The sequence below is a fragment of the Prunus avium genome, chromosome 2, assembly GCF_965620075.1.
Source record: "Prunus avium chromosome 2, drPruAviu1.hap1.1, whole genome shotgun sequence".
Classification (NCBI taxonomy): Eukaryota; Viridiplantae; Streptophyta; class Magnoliopsida; order Rosales; family Rosaceae; genus Prunus; species Prunus avium.
Genome location: NC_142285.1, coordinates 6,522,716 through 6,538,675, shown reverse-complemented (window position 1 = coordinate 6,538,675; position 15,960 = coordinate 6,522,716). Strand labels below are relative to the sequence as shown.

The following is a 15,960-nucleotide window of genomic DNA, read 5'->3' as shown; positions in this document are numbered from 1 at the left end:
ACAGAGAGGTTAGGTGGGGAAGGGGGAGGCAATAAGAGAACTTTGAAATCTCTCACAATTAGATTAATTTCTAAATAGTTGACGTATTTCCTGGTGCCAAATTTATTTTATTCCAACATGTAGGAATTGGATTTGTTTTGCTCTTGTAGTTCTGAAAACTTTACAATTGGTGGCAGGGGAAGTGACAATATCTTGGAGATGTTGCTCGAGCAAAAGCTGCTCCCTACCACTCTTCACACTCACCGCATGAATGAAATTACAAGTCTGAAATCTTTGGACAGAAAGGGACACCTCACTTCTCTTCAACACCTACGAATGGAAATCTGTCCTAGTCTCGAATTTCTGCAACTTCAACACCTCCCTTCTCTTCAAAGGCTATATTAGTTGGTGTGACAATCTCCAATTCATGCCAAAAGAGGGTTTGCAGCCATCTCTTTCTTTACTGCAGATCTACAAATGTTTTGGCCTGGAGAAAAGGTATGAGAATAAGATGGGAAAAGATTGGGCTAACATATCTCATATTCCTTGCATCCGGATAAATGATCCAAGTTTTTTTTTGTTTTTTTGAAAACCCAAAACTCGACTTTGTTGGCTCAGCTTCCAAACTGGGGCCCACTGCCATCTCTCTCTCTCTCTCTCACACACACACACACACACACACATTCCTTGTATCCAATGTTTCACTCTCAACTCTCAAATCAAACTCAGGTATGTACTTCAAAATAATAACTGGCTTAACTGGTTTTCTTCTAATTGAATCCAAAAACCAAAATACACATTCTTTCTCTGTTAAAAAAACCCAAATACATGTTTGATTGCTCAAATTCAGTGTCCAAATAAACCGAGTTACATATTTGTTACTATTTGTATGTCCCCAAGTTCATTGTATTATCTTATTACATATCAGAGAATAACCAAGTCTTTATGCAAAGGGTTCTGCCAGCAATTTTGCATCCCATCAACTTTTACAGTTGCCAAAAAAATCTAGTATTTATCTTTTATTACTAATTGTACCTAAGCTCGCGTTCTCATATTGGTTAAACAGTTTCACACATCTGATCAAAATCAACTTGTGCTCAACACAAAAACTCAATCTGATTTCTATTATTATTTATTTTTTGGCTCAGTAAAATTTCGTTTTATTTACTTTATTTCTCATTGGGGTTGTTTTGTTCTGCTGATCCCAAATGGTGTCCTATTTAAATCTCAAAGCTAAATAATTAGAAGTCTTTTTGCAGGACAGCATACCATGGGGAGCTTTACATTTGCAAGGTTTCTTTATGTGGCATTCCCTGAGCAGGGTTCACCATTGTATATAGCCTTTTGTTTTTCTGCAAAAACAATTGTCACAGCAAGAAGAAACAGAAAGGCCCACCTGGAATATTTCAATTTGACTCATTTCTGCAAACAGGCATCGAATGGACATCATTTTAGGTATTCTTTCATAACCTGTGAACTTAAGTTGTGAGATAAAAGTGGCACTGCATGATTGTTATTATCTTTTTGAAGATGTGAGCATGATATTTATCATTCATAATGTTGCAGTGCACAAGGAGCACACACATTCATTCCTAGTGAATTAAACTTGGTTAAGCTTTGTTTGTTATCTCTCTCCTTTTCTCTGTGTTTAAATTTTATCAGTGCTCCTGTATTTAAATTCCGTTCATGTACTAATGTTAGGATGTTTAATCTCTGTTTTGCGGTTGTGTTGAGTAGTCTAGCTTATCCAGTAGATAACTTGTGCCCTGTTTTGTGATGTTTTTTCTCCTTCTTATGAAACCATGTGTCTTATCAAAAAGAAAAGGTTTTGATTGATACTTATTGCTTATTTTGAACTGAAGAAGCCTACTTTTGACATAGGTGACATGGCACAAAACTCGCATTTGTACTTCCGTCCCAATTGGCATGCCGCCTCATCTTCTTTATACTGTTACCAGCTTGAAGCTTTTGTAGATATGTTAGGCTCTTGTAGTTCTGAGTGCTTGACAAATCGAAAGTCGCAATTAGATCTTTTAGCAGAAGTTGTGGAGGTATACTTTCTTACACCTTTTTCCTTTCATTCTTTTTAATGACAGAGAGGTTGGGGTGGGAAGGGGGAAACAACAAGAGAGATTTTAAAATATCAGAGAATCAAACTTGCAGCTTAATTTCTAAAGAGTTGATGTATTTCATAGTACCTAATTTTATTTTATTTTTCCAACAATTGGATTAAAAAAGTTAGGTACTATGCTTCGTGTTCGCACCACTTTGCAAAACCCAAGGGAAGGTATCGTATAGTAGTGTAGCTCGGAAGTCCGAGTGTCGTATCCACAGAGAGCAGTGTAAAGAAAATAATAGAGATGAAAAAGAACAAGTGTGATTGAGAAGTTGATTTATGCAAGATTTGATTTAGAGAAAATTTAATTGATTAAAACACTAAGGCATTGGGTCTCCACTTTTAACATAAGCATGCAACTCTTAATAATTTGATCCACAAAATATTTTCCTTTGTAGTTGTTCAAAATAATTAAAGCCCTTTTTAATTTCCTTTAGAAGTATTCTAAGCATAACTTGTACCATTGGCAACAAACTATCAAAAAATAATCTTCATCAAAATTCTATTAATCTTTAGTAATTCTCTTCTCTTTTAAAAGCATGAAAGTTTTTACTACACAATGGGAAAAACATGATTGAACCCATGAAATAGATTATCAAACATTCATCAATTAATTAAAAAGAAAACTACAAATTCCATTTGAACAAAAACTACAAATTCACATTAAAGCTTGAGTTTGGATCAAACTAATAAAAATTACACACTTATATTAAAGCTTTCCCCCTAGCCTTAGCTAGGGAGTTAGTTCCCATAAAATAAAACTAAAACAGAAATTTAGAACTAGAAGAATTGGAGGAAGGAGAGAGAGCTCAAGAGAAGATTGTGAGCTTGGTGTGTGTTTACAATGCCATAGCTCCTCCTATTTATAGGAAAATGGGAGCAATTCTAAATTCATTAAATCCCTCCATTCATGAATTTAATATGTATTCCACTTGCATCAAACCAATTGCCAATTTGCTTCCATTACTTATTCCATAGTGTTGATGACTCCATTCTCCAAATTCTTCATTTTATTCAATGCACAACCGTAACCCATCTCTTCATTGTTTCTTCTTTTGGCATGGGTGTGGCACTTCATGCATTCTTTTCAATTCTTTTCTTCTTGGTTGCTCCATCCATTGCTTCTTTTCCTTTCTTTTATGCCTTGGTGTGGCACTAAATCTTCATCATTCATTTGGTCATTCCCAACTACAAATTGTTTAATGCCACCAAGTCATGTTTGTTAATTCCTCAACCTTAAGATAAAATAATGAAATCATCATCAATTATGTAATGGGTATGTAAGCAAGTGCAAAAGTGAAAAACAAACCTAATTAACTAAAATTGTAAGAAAATCAATTACTAACAAATATATTTAGGGATAATAAATGTGATAGTTTATGTGCTCATCACTTCGGATGTTTGTAAGATAGTTCTTCTATTTGTTAGTATTTTCTAAATATAAAAATAAGTAGTAACAAAAACAATTTCATACCAGCAGTTATCGTATTACAGACTGAAAACCAGTAGTACAGACTGCCATGTACATACATGCCAAAAGGTTTTGTTAGACTGAAAAGATTGACTTAGGAAATTTATTCACGTGGTATAAGGAACCGAGTCATGAATGGAAATTGTGATCCAAAGCATATTGGTTACTTTTATATGACTCTTTAGATTAATAGTAGTTGGCATATCAGCTGAGGCCTTTATTACTGTATTATTAAATTGATTATTCTCTTATTGTTTTTCTACTGTTAAAAGGAGTTAGCTTCACAGAATGGAAAACTACATATGCCATCTTCTTTCATACCATTTTGTCAAAAGTCCATTCATCCCATTCTTCTTCAACAAGGCAGGAAGTTGTACTAGTCGCATGGTTCAATGGAGGTGACTTCCTTTGCCCCATCTCCCTGGTCCAGCTGCTGCTTTACCTAGTAGCTTTTTATATATATGCTTGTGTAGATATGCATATAATATCTTGTGTAGATAAATTCTTTCCTTTGCCCCATATCATTCCTTCAGCTGCAAAGTTCTATTTGATGAGACTTGAAATGTTGGATGTGTACTTGCAGACTTGAGAAACTTTCCCTTGTTTGGAGGTCAAAGCAACTCATGTAGGCAACCATGCATGATTTCAGAGTTGAAGCTGATGCTGTAATCATAAATTTCACCTTAGCTGCTTCACTGTAAATGCCTTTCTGTGCTTGCTTCTTCTGTAAGGGGCTATCAGAATAGTTTGTCAGCAAGATTTAGTATGGTTCACTTTTTTGTTGCTTTCCTATTACCATATATTTTCTTATTCCAAATTGGATTTGTAGGATCAAACCAAGCGGTTTCATACATTGCATGCATTGTTTCATCAGCATTTCAGACGGAAAATGGACCTTGAATTGTCTTCTAAGCCAATGGGTTTTTCTAGAACAGTGCAATGGAAAATTACTGAATTGATCTACACAAGGAGTAAACATTTTTTCTATTGGATGCTGGAAGTGCCTCTTATAAGTGGCTAAGTTGCAATATGTGGTGTCATCAAATACTCTGCATATGGAGTCGTCACTGACAGGTCTGTCACATTACATTAGTCATATATGGGATATGAAACATACACTTTGTGCTTTTGAACACTCAAATGGAGAGAGATTTTTTGTTTGTGGATTAATATTGTCATATCCCTCGTTATTTATTTTATTTGAACACCCAATTGAGATAGATTGTTTTGTCTGTGTTATGTATTGTCATGTCCTTTCTCCTTTGCTTCATTTCTGGTGGTTGCTTACTTAAATCTGTCCTTCAGCAGTTCAAGTTGACACCGGAGTTGAACAAGGATTTGGTCAGCTGTATATTTTGCGGTAAAAACCTCTTTCTATACATATTTGTAACTTTCTACGTAGATTAATTTATCAGCATGATTTTATGGTGCATTTAGAACCTAAACATAAAAAATAAATTCCTATTATCATTAATTTGTTGATCAAATAAAGAAGAGCTCAGTATATTTTCGATAAATAATGAAAAAAAAAAATACACATTTACCCTTTCACAGTTCCATGTTAACTCTTAAATGGCTGCATCTTAGAACAATGACACTGAATCTGTATAGCTCATCTTCAATCCAAAGATTAAAAGTCACATGAGTGTTCTTTCGTCCTCTCTTGTTTTCTTTTCAGATTTGCTGATGGTTGCAACACCTGCAAAGATATATGGTGAAGGAATCACAGCTGACCGTGAGGGCAGCTGACGCGCAATGTTATTGCAACTGGCAACATGGTCCGAAGTGGCAATTTCATGTCTGATGGCTTCAGAAGCAAAGCTCTAAGCAAAGCTCTAGTAAGGTAGTTGGTCGAGGTTGGGACAGGGATGATTGACGGTGAAATGGGTGTTAATTTTTCGCACAGCCCATTCTCAAAGTTTTTGTTTGCATATATGTAAGAGATTGGAGTATTTTTGTTGAAAGGAGATGTCAAGTTCCCTAGAATAGCCAATCTAAGGGGGGTGTATTCAATTAAGATTTTAAAAGAGTTTAAAAGAGTTTAAAAGTTTGGGTGTATTCAATTCAGATTTTAAAAGAGTTCGTAAAAGTTTGGGTGTATTCAATTCAGATTTCAATTGATAATAAAAAAATACATCGAAATCTAGGTGTATTCAATTATGACTTTTTAAAAATCAAACAAAATTTAGGTGTATTCAAAAAGTAATTTATTTTGAAGGAATTAATAAGTTGCCCGATTTCGTTAGAAATTAAAGTGGTAAGTATATATAAAAAACGCCCTGACAAATCTTATGTCAACCCTAGAAACTTTGAACATGCTCTACGCTTTCCAGTCCTTGAACGTGTGTGCTTGTCAAGTGGATTTATGTATGTATGATCTTTCATCGTGTGTTTGAATATTTGTTGTTGCTACATCACCATATATTTCGATGAACAATAGCATATATATATCGATGTATATATAATCTTCACGTGGCATGTAATCGATGTACATTACCATATTGCTTGAATGGTTGTTGTTGTTGCCATCGTCATATATAGATCAACATCAACATATTTGTTGCTGTAAATATTTGCTACTGTATATATTGTTGAACATCAAAATATTTTTGGTTGCTATTATTATTATTATTATTATTTTTTTTATCATATATAGGGTTTAGGGTTGCTGTTATTATAATTATTTTTATTTTTATTTTTCCAATTTAAGCAATCTGTGGTCTTAGATTGATCTGGTGGTGCAAATCAGTCCTAGTTTCTTTTCCAAAATGTCATCAATTGGAACCTTGTAATTGAGAGCAATATGCTAAATGTTGTTGGATTGGGTCTATCCTCTTCATTGTAAACCTAATGTCTACGAGGCCTTCAAGGTGTTTTTGCCCAAAATTGAGAATTTGTTCTATGAGTTATTTACACCAACATCCTTAGGGGTTTTGTGAAAATAATTTAAAACACTAGGGGATATTCATGTAATATTTGAAACCTCATGGAGTTTTGTGAAAATACCGAAAATCTCTCGGGGGTGTTAGTGTAAATTAACTTCGTTATATTCTAAGATCGAAGGTTTTTGGATTTTTATTTACTTTGACCATGTGAATGGCATATGATGTTGTTGTTAGGGGTATATTTGACTTTTGGTAGGGGGAGAGAAGGCGTTAAGGATTCGTCCTCAATCAAGAAAACATGTTTGCCGCCACATCGCATTGCGAACCTACCTGAGATCTCTGCCTTTCATTGTTCTCCCCACGCCTTCCAGCACAAAACACTCGAGCATCGGCGAGTGGGCTAAACTCCTAGCCATAATGGTGGCAACATCTCACCTTCTCCTTCATTGTCATCATGGCTGTCGGCCAACACCAAGATGATCCTGGGCATCGACAGGTGGTACTTCACAGAGGACAAAGGCAGGTGGTTAAACCGATCGTGAGGCAGCTACAAAATTGTTGGGATTAGCTTCAACTGTGTACTACTGAGTCAATAGACTTGTGGTAGAAATGGGAATGGGGTCGGTGATTGGAAGATGAGAGCTCTTGTTCGGGAGAGTGTCGAAGATGTCAAAGCTTTTTGGTTGAGAAAAGCCCTTGTGATGGTGGTGATGGCTATGGTGGCAACGAGTTGAAGAGGTAGAAGAGCAAGAAGGGGTTGAGGAACTGGAAATGACGCTTTAGCCCTAATTTTGAGGGCTAAATTGACGGATTATCACGGTAGGACCCAAGGACGTGAAAAGTTAAAAACCGTATTTTAACCTTGTGACTAAAATTTACATTTTTTTAAAAAAGGAGTAGGGTTAACTTAGGAGAAAGTTGGGTATCCGTATCAAAACGAAAGCCGAGATTAGCCAGAAATCAGCTGCTCTGTTTTTTGTCTCCGCGCTGCAGTTTCCCAGCGTCTTCTACTTCTACTCTGGAGGTCATTGCAACAAGGATAACATTCCAAAATCAACTTAGCTCAGGCCGCAGGTTTCAACTAGGGTTTTTCGATTTTCCAATAGAAATTGGTTATCATCGACTTCTAAACATGGCATTGCTCTTCAAGTTGAAGAGCCTCAGATTGGGTTATTCAATACTGTCTTCAACATTTGCTTCAAAAACTAAAAGGTTTGTTGTTGGAGATCGAAAACCCTCAAATTTTTCTCTTCAAAATCAGTTACTCTGCCGACACTTCACCTCAGAAATCTCGGCAAACCAACACAATTTCACAGTCACTTACCTCATAAACTCATGTGGGTTGTCTCCAAAAGCTGCAATTTCAGCATCCAAGAAGGTCGAGTTGCAAACCCCAGAAAGATCAGACTCCGTCTTGGCCCTTGTGAGAAACTATGGACTCTCTGAAGCCCAGCTCTCAAAGTTTGTCAGGTTTCACCCAGAAGTTCTTTTAGCCGATCCTGAGCAAACCCTTTTGCCAAAGCTTCAGTTTTTCATCTCTCTCGGAGTTTCAAAGGAGGACCTTGCCAAAACTCTGGCTTTCTGTCCAAAGATTTTGTCAAGAAGCTTGGAGAAAGAGATTTTACCCGATTATAATTTCCTTAGGAGTTGGATTCCTGAGAAAAAGGCTCTTTCTCTTTTGAAGGGCCGCTCGTGGTTTTTCTTCAATGGCCACTCCAAAAATGTGGTGCCAAATATTGATCTTTTGAGACAACTAGGTATGCCCCGATCATGCATTTCTCTGTTGCTAGCTCATTATACTAATGTTCTGATGCTAAAGCATGAAAGGTTTGGTGTAGTTGTGGCTAAGGTCAAGGAAATGGGATTTAATCTGGAAAAAGCCACTTCCGTGTCTGCTCTACGTGTATTGTGTGGTAGGCACAAGTCAGTATGGAATCGAAATTGGGAACTTTATAGTAGTTGGGGTTGGTCCGATGGCGATATTCTCTCTGCTTTCAGGCGGTATCCGCCGTGTATGATTCACTCGGAGAAGAAGGTAATGGACGTAATGGATCTTTTAGTGAACAACATGGGATGGCCGTCAAGAAAGATTGCCCAATATCCTGTGATCGTAAGTTTGAGTTTAAAGAGGAGACTGATCCCAAGGTGTTTGGTTGTTAAGGTTTTGTTTTTGAAAGGAGTTATAGATGAAAACTTGCATTTGGGTTCTGTGTTGCTGCCTGTGGAGAAGCACTTCCTGGAGAAGTTTGTAACTGCATATCTCAAGGAAATACCTCAGTTGTTGAATGTGTATCAAGGGAAAGTTGAATTCCAGGATGTATGATGTTATAACAGTTTTAACACCTTGATGCTGCAGTGCCTTGCTTGGAAAATTGCTTTTGAGACAATACACACGTCTTGCTTCTGTTGGGGTCCAATTTAAACTTATCCGCAGGTGAGTGAAAATTTTGTCTGTTCAAGTCACAAATCAATGCAAAAATCTGAGAAATATATATTCATTTAACAGTACCAAGAAGTACAATTCAGTGACTTCAAAGCCTGCAATCAAAATGTACACGTAATGACTAGCTTATCGGAATCCCTGGAGCAAGGCATTTTTTATGCTTATCTCAGTATACATGGGGTTGGGGGGCGGGCACGACTGGAGTTCCCAGGACAACAGCACCATCAGTTTTAACACCTTTCCTTATATATGAATGAATATACGTGATGAATTTGATCGTTTTGAAATTAAGGATCACATTGGTGATTACTATTGGCAATTGGACAAGTGGTGATAATGACAGAAGCTGGATCTTTTGTCCCCACCGATAACTATTGCCAGCTGACTTGTCATTGTTCCAATAAGCTGGATCTTTTGTCCCCTGAGGAACCCAATGAATAGTCCCAATATATATATATAATACACACACACAGAGGAAGTCTAAACTTTTTACTGGAACTGGCAGGAAAATGAAAATTTGAAACATTCTGTTCACTGTGCTCATTCTATGCATGCTATGAATTTCAATAGTTACAGTCTTACAACGGTTGATAAATAAACAACTATGTAAATTCAGTATTTAGGTTATGGAGATTGTGATTCTTTGCAGCTTTGTATTGAAGCTGTATAGTTATTTTATCCACAGCATTACACATTATTGGAGTCATCTGAGAATTAAAATGGAATGGCATTTGGTAGGCATTCATGCTGTGAACATCTCATTTTAATTGTTTTTATATCTGCATTGTCTTCTCGGGAAAATGTGACACTGAGGATTGAGGTATATTATTGTACAAGCATTATCAAGCTAACCACCTGAAAATGGGAACTAGAAATGTATGTTTTCTGGTATTGCTGCTTTGACTCAGTAGGGCATTGAGGGTACAATCCATGTTTGATCTGTTAGTCTGATTCATTCCCCAATCTATTAACTATTATTTGGTTATTTAGAAGTGTTTCATTGTTTTGTGGAGCAATTTTTTTTTTTCTTGGTGGCACACAAGAAGGAATAATCAGCTAAACAGTCAAGGTGAGATGTGATGTGAGTAGTAAGTTAGTAACATTTGTTTTTCCCTATAAACAAATGTTACTAACTTACTACAGCATGCTGTGAATCATACACCTTTTGCTGCAGACAAGCTACTCTATAAATAGCTGAGAAAATATGACAGCAAATATGGAAAGGTGAGAGGTTAATAATGCAAGTAACAGAATTCATCTTTCAGTTTTCTGATACTATGGTTTCCAAACAGTTCTGTTTTCTCATAGAAACTTCTCCTAATTTGTTATTGAAATGCTGGTGCATAATCTCTGCATATAAATATTTATTGATCAGTCTACATTTTGTCATTCAGATTGTGGATTCTCTGCACCTCAATTTAATTTGCAAATTAATGTTCTCATCAGGAAATGTTACATGCATTGTGAGCCTCTTCATCATGGAAATGCATTTGGAGAATTTTCTCTAGGGGTTGAATTGCCTTTCATAATCTGGAAAATGTTAATAAGCTGAAATTATAAGGTGGAGAAGAAGGTGAAATCCATAAATAGGCATAAAATGAGTGGAGTGGGTTCCTATCAAATAGGTCGATTCTCTCCCCTTTTTTCTGTTTACTTCCTTTTCTTCTTACTTGCAATTCAATTCTCTACTGTTTGCTTCATTTAAATAAACTCTAGTAGGTCATTTAAACATAATCTAAGTCAGAATCGAATAGGTCATCTAAACGTAATCCAGGTCTCAAATAGAACAATTTTACTGTCAAATATTGTTTTCTGGTGGCAAAAATATCTTCTTTTTTTGTTCTTTTATGGATTGGGGGAACGTGGATCCCTCTGGTTCAAAGAAAATGGATTTGTGGGAAATCAATTCCAATGTCTTTTATGAGGGGATGGAATGGAAACTAGAAGTCTTTTTCCATCTTTTATACTGCTAAATTAACTTGAAAATATCATTTTAGTTTATTTTCCTATGTTTGATTTATGCAGAAATTAAAAACAAGAATACACTTAATTTTTCAATTCTACCCTTACATTGGAAGCATGCAAGGAATGGGCTTAGCGAAGTTTGCCAAGGAGGATGTGATGCTCACTATGTACCTAAGTTCGAATCTCCCTCCCTGTAATTTAGATTAATTTAGAGTAGAATATCGTTTGTATATAATAAAAAACGTATTAATGTTTATTTGGATAGAATTGGTATCTCAATTGTTAACAAGACAAATTGGTCATAGAAAAATGTAACTTTATGCTTGCGATGACTTTTTATGGGAATGGCAAATGAAACCCAATTTGGAAACTGTTTTCATTTTCCTTAGTCCAAAAAAAATAACAAAAATAAAAGCATAATCCTCTTTTATGAGTGTTTTTTCATTTCTGTTTCTTCTAATCTTGGTTTAAAGACATAGTTAATGTTTATTTCTTACAAATGAATGAAGTTATGAATTGAGGAATTTAGATTGGGTAATTAAGCCATTGGAATTAGATCAACTACTCCTCTGAGTTCATTCCTTTCCTGATTTTAGTGTATAAGGTTTTAAGGGTTAGGAAAATCTATGAATAGAAATATTTAGATAGTATAATCGAGGAATTGGAATCAGATCTACTACTCGTAGTTAATCCCATTTCTAATTTTGAGCGTATTCGATTACAGATTTTAAAGTGAAACTTATATAATTTTTTATTCCTTATGTGTTTGCAAACGCATGGGAAGTTAGGAGTTGGAATGATTTCAATACCCATGTATTAGTAAATACATGAATTAAAATACAGATAATTTTAATTTTAATTTCTTATGTGCTAGTTAAAGTAGAGATAATGAGAGCCAAGGGGGTCTAACCCTGCATCATAATTGTGTGTTTTCCTGATTAATAAATACGTCAGCGCATTGGTCTCATTCAACCTTTTGTATTTTTTAGGACCTCTCTTATTGAGAGGGGTGATAATATACTAAATTCGCACACACTACACGAATGCTAAGACTCGAACCTAGGACCTTGCCTGGTGGAGCATTTACTCCAAACCACTACACTAAATAGATCTCATTCCACTTTTTAACACCTTGCACCCTTGTTTAATTAAGAGTGCTGTTATTTCCACCCCTGTCCTATTTCCCCATCCACTTTATTTTCCCATCTATCATGAAAATTTGAAAAAAAATATATACAATTTTATCTTTCCATCCACCATTATTCATAAAATACCATTTAATTATTGATTCAAGCAAATTCTTTGCTAATCATTAATAGTTGATATATGGAGAAGATCAAGTTGTATTTGACGGATCAGATAAATGTTTTAGTCTAATATTTCGATTTTCTGGATCTTTTAGTTTTTTATTCTTTGCCTTGTTGTACCTTATGAAAAGATTCTCCATAATTGTTTTCCTTAAGTTTATAGAAGTTATTTTACAAAGTGGTAAATTTGTTTTTAAAATTTTAAAGATAAGGCCATCTCCAGCCATGGGCTATATTCCAAATATAGCCCTAAAATAATGCAAAACCCATCTCCAGCCATGGGCTAAATAAAATTTTGGCCAAATTTGGAGGGCCACATTTGGCCCTTTAGCCCTCCAACCAGGCTACATATAGCCCACCTTTAGTTTAGGCCAAATTTTTGTGGGCTCATGCATTTTGCTTTTTAAAAGCCAACAATAAAGTAAGATGATGTCATAGTTGGATATATATAATAAAATATGAAGGATCCTAAAATATAGCCCTGCATGGCTGGAGATGGAAAAATTTAACACTATTATTTAACAAATTAATATTTTGGAGGGCTAAAATTTATCCCTATGATTGGAGATGACCTAAGGCGGGTGAAAAATAAAACAATGATGGAAATTTGGAATGGGCATGGGGACCGAAAAAGCGGAACATCGAATCGGACCGGATAAAAAATATAGGAAAAAAAATTTGATTGACTAAAAAAGTCAACAAACTGACATCAAACTGAACCAAACTGGTTTCGATTTCGATTTCACACCTTACCAAATCAAATTGGACCGGACCGGATCGATTGTGCATTAACAGCTTCCTCTCATTCTAAAAATTTCGCGCACTGCTGCATCACCACATCAACTCCAACAATAGCCCACGTTTGATATAGTTATCAACTTGTAATCACTAAAACCTGGCTTGGGGGTTTTCAATTTTAGGAATCGACCGTCGTCGACCTCAACCATGGTACCGCTCTCCAACTTGAGGAGCCTCAGATTGGGTTATTTACTATTTCCTTCTAAATTTGCTTCCAGAACTGAAATATTGATTGCCGGAGATCTAAAACCCTCACATTTTTCTCTTCAAAATCGGATACTCTGTAGACAGTTCACCTCAGAAATCTCAGAAGACCAACGCAGTTTCACCGTCAATTACCTCATAACCTCATGTGGGTTGTCGCCAGAAGATGCGATTTCAACATCCAAAAGGATCAAGTTGCAGTCCCCAGAAAAAGCAGACTCCGTTTTGGGACTTCTAAGAAACCATGGATTCTCTCAAACCCAGATCTCAAAGTTTTGCAAAACTCGCCCACAACTTCTTTTAGCCAGCCCTGAGCAAACCCTTTTGCCAAAGCTTGAGTTTTTCAGCTCTCTTGGAGTTTCAAGGGAGGACCTCGCAAAAACGCTGGTTCTGAATCCAAGTCTTTTGCAAAGAAGCTTGGAGAAACAGCTTCTGCCCACTTATAATTTCCTGAGGAGTCTGCTTCCTGAGAAAAATATCGTTTCTGTTTTCAAGTACAACTCGTCGATTTTCTTGCAAGCCCACACCAAGAAAGTAGTGCCAAATATCGTGATTTTGAGAGAATTAGGTATGCCTGAATCATGCATTTCTCTGTTGTTAGCTCATTGTACGCATGCTTTGATACATGATACTGAAAAGCTTCGCCAAGTTGTGAAAGAGGTTAAGGAAATGGGTTTTAACCTGGAAAAGTCGATTTCCGTGTTGGCAATAAGCATAATGTGTCGTTCATTTTATAAGCAGATATTGAAGCGAAATTGTGAAGTTTATAGCAGGTGGGGTTGGTCGGAGGCTGATGTTCTCTCTGCTTTCAGGAGGCGCCCGGAGTGTATTTCTCTGTCAGAGAAGAAAATAATGCAAACAATGGATCTGTTAGTGAACAAGATGGGATGGTCGTCAGAAATAATTCTCAAGTCCCCATATGTTTTGAATTATAGTTTGAAGAAGAGAACCATCCCGAGGTGTTCGGTTGTTAGAGTTTTGTTGTCGAAAGGATTGATAAATACTGAAAAACTGAGCTTACATTCTGTGTTTGGACCTGTGGAGAAGGAGTTCTTGGAGAGATTTATTGACAGATATCTGGGTGAAGTACCTCAGTTGTTGTGTGTATACCAAGGAAAAGTGGATATCCAGGACGTATGATGTTGCAACTTTTTAACCCCTTGATGCTGCATTGTCTTGCTTGGAAAATTGCTTTTGATAGAATACACACAAATCTTGCTTCTGTTGGGCTTCAGGTTAAACTATTTTGGAGAGGGGAGTCTTTTGTCTACTTTTCAAATTAGAAGATGTCAGTTCTCTAACCCATATGTTTCTTTTGTCTATTCTTCTATTGCTGTTTCAGTTTATTTTTCTACTTAGTGGCCTTGCGAAGAGATGAACGCAGAGTGAGTGCACTACCATAATGATATTCCAATCCTATAACTCTTTACCTTTTCTTTGAGTCAATGGCAGAGAGCATATGAAATATAAGTTTCGCACACTTTCTTGATTTTTATGTGTGTGCACGGGCTATATTAATGGTATCTTGCAATGGTTTTCAGACCTTTATTCCTGCTCTGTTAATAATTGTTCTCCAGAAGCAGCTGGCCTGGGTAAGCATCATTACGTCATTGTGATTCCGTAAATATGGGATTTCTCGTCTTATGAAGAAAAAAAAAAGGAAAACTCAGAAACTGCGACTGATGATTGGGTTCCTTAAGGGACAAAAGGTCCAGCTTTAATGGGATACTCAGGAGTCATTTGGCAATTGTTATCTTTTGAGACAAATGAATCTATTTGAAAACTTCTGGAGATTTTCTGAGATCAAGAGATTGGTATGTTGGGGATCAGTTTACTTATTTATTGCTTCTCCTCTTGAATCATTTGCGGTTGAGTAACCTGTTTCTGTCTCCAAGGCACTTGTTTATTCTTTACTTGGATGATAGTTTTCAGGTAATGCTTCTAACTTTGATTGAAACACAACTTAAAATGCATGCACAACGGTGCTGCAGGTCATGAGAAAAACTTGTTATTTCAACTGTCCGTTGGATGCGTGCTGTGATTTATCAGTAGTTACAGGCTTATCAATGTTTGATGAATATACAATTATGTAAGCTCATTATTTATGTTATGGAGAATGTGATGCTTCATTTGTAGTGTTTGCAGTCTTTTATGATGTTGTATAGTTGTCTTATCTACAGCAATACACATCGCACTTCCCCCTAATAATTTTGAGGGAAATGTTGTATCTCACCGATGTTGGAATAGATCCCAAGTTTGAATTCCCCAACCCCATTAATGGTAAAAAAAAAAAAAAAAAAAAAAAAAAACCTGTTCCCCTTTGGGTGTTGAGAGATATTTGTTTGCTATTTACAATTTTCCCTCCACAGGATTTAATCTGGCAAACTGACTTTTGTGTCTCTAGTACGTGTATTTTGTGCTATTTACAATTTTCCGTCAGCTGGCAATTGTTATCGGTGGGTACGAATGAATCTGTTATAAAGCCTCTGGAGATTTTCTGATCTCAAGTGAGAGGCATGCCGTGGATCAATTTACTTTTTTATTGGATGGTATCTTTCTAGGAGTTCTTCTAGTTTTGATTACAACTTAACTTAGAACGCATGCCATTGAGTGCTGCAGCTGCAGGTCATAAGAAAATAACTGTGTATACGATTTTCCTGCTGCTAAAGTGTTCACGCAACCTTATGAGAGGAAGCCTGAACTTGTTACTGGAACTGGCAGGAAAAGGAAATTTTAAAACATTCTGTTCACTGTGCTCATTCTATGCATGCTGTGAATTTTCAAGAGTTAGT

At 36.2% G+C, this 15,960-nt stretch overlaps 2 protein-coding genes, 2 long non-coding RNA genes and 1 pseudogene across 15 annotated transcripts; 3 read left to right on the top strand and 2 right to left on the bottom strand.

The window, feature by feature from the left end:
• The first annotated feature begins 224 nt into the window (after nucleotides 1-224).
• On the top strand, nucleotides 225-5,552 carry LOC110750165 (uncharacterized). Of its 7 annotated transcripts, none has more exons than XR_015833653.1 (8): nucleotides 225-477; nucleotides 1,244-1,434; nucleotides 1,861-2,030; nucleotides 3,839-3,964; nucleotides 4,150-4,292; nucleotides 4,396-4,640; nucleotides 4,875-4,926; nucleotides 5,245-5,552. It is a non-coding gene; the product is annotated as an uncharacterized LOC110750165 (long non-coding RNA). The 7 variants fall into 7 exon arrangements; XR_015833649.1 differs by having other exon boundaries at nucleotides 1,239-1,434; XR_015833650.1 differs by having other exon boundaries at nucleotides 1,239-1,434; nucleotides 4,872-4,926.
• LOC148296357 (uncharacterized) lies at nucleotides 3,965-12,070 on the bottom strand. The gene is made up of 2 exons (XR_015833656.1): nucleotides 11,931-12,070; nucleotides 3,965-4,290 (listed from the first exon to the last, which is right to left on the bottom strand). It is a non-coding gene; the product is annotated as an uncharacterized LOC148296357 (long non-coding RNA).
• Nucleotides 6,243-11,229, top strand: LOC110750158 (uncharacterized). Of its 6 annotated transcripts, none has more exons than XR_002525690.2 (2): nucleotides 6,243-8,885; nucleotides 8,958-11,229. XR_002525690.2 is itself a non-coding variant. In XM_088247721.1 (2 exons), the coding sequence occupies exon 2, from the start codon at nucleotides 7,584-7,586 to the stop codon at nucleotides 8,772-8,774; it is 1,191 nt and encodes a 396-aa protein (XP_088103847.1). In that variant the 5' UTR covers nucleotides 6,243-6,950; nucleotides 6,999-7,583; the 3' UTR covers nucleotides 8,775-11,229. The 6 variants fall into 6 exon arrangements, 2 of the variants coding, with proteins under 2 accessions (XP_088103847.1, XP_021806130.1); XR_015833375.1 differs by having other exon boundaries at nucleotides 6,243-10,118; nucleotides 10,920-11,229; XR_002525689.2 differs by having other exon boundaries at nucleotides 6,243-10,118; nucleotides 10,341-11,229.
• On the bottom strand, nucleotides 6,638-7,480 carry LOC148296358 (uncharacterized; annotated as a pseudogene).
• An 828-nt stretch (nucleotides 12,071-12,898) lies between the features above and the next one.
• Nucleotides 12,899-15,303, top strand: LOC110750168 (transcription termination factor MTERF15, mitochondrial-like). The gene has a single exon (XM_021950459.2). It carries the CDS (start codon nucleotides 13,112-13,114, stop codon nucleotides 14,306-14,308), a length of 1,197 nt encoding a protein of 398 aa, XP_021806151.1. The 5' UTR covers nucleotides 12,899-13,111; the 3' UTR covers nucleotides 14,309-15,303.
• Nucleotides 15,304-15,960: the final 657 nt, after the last annotated feature.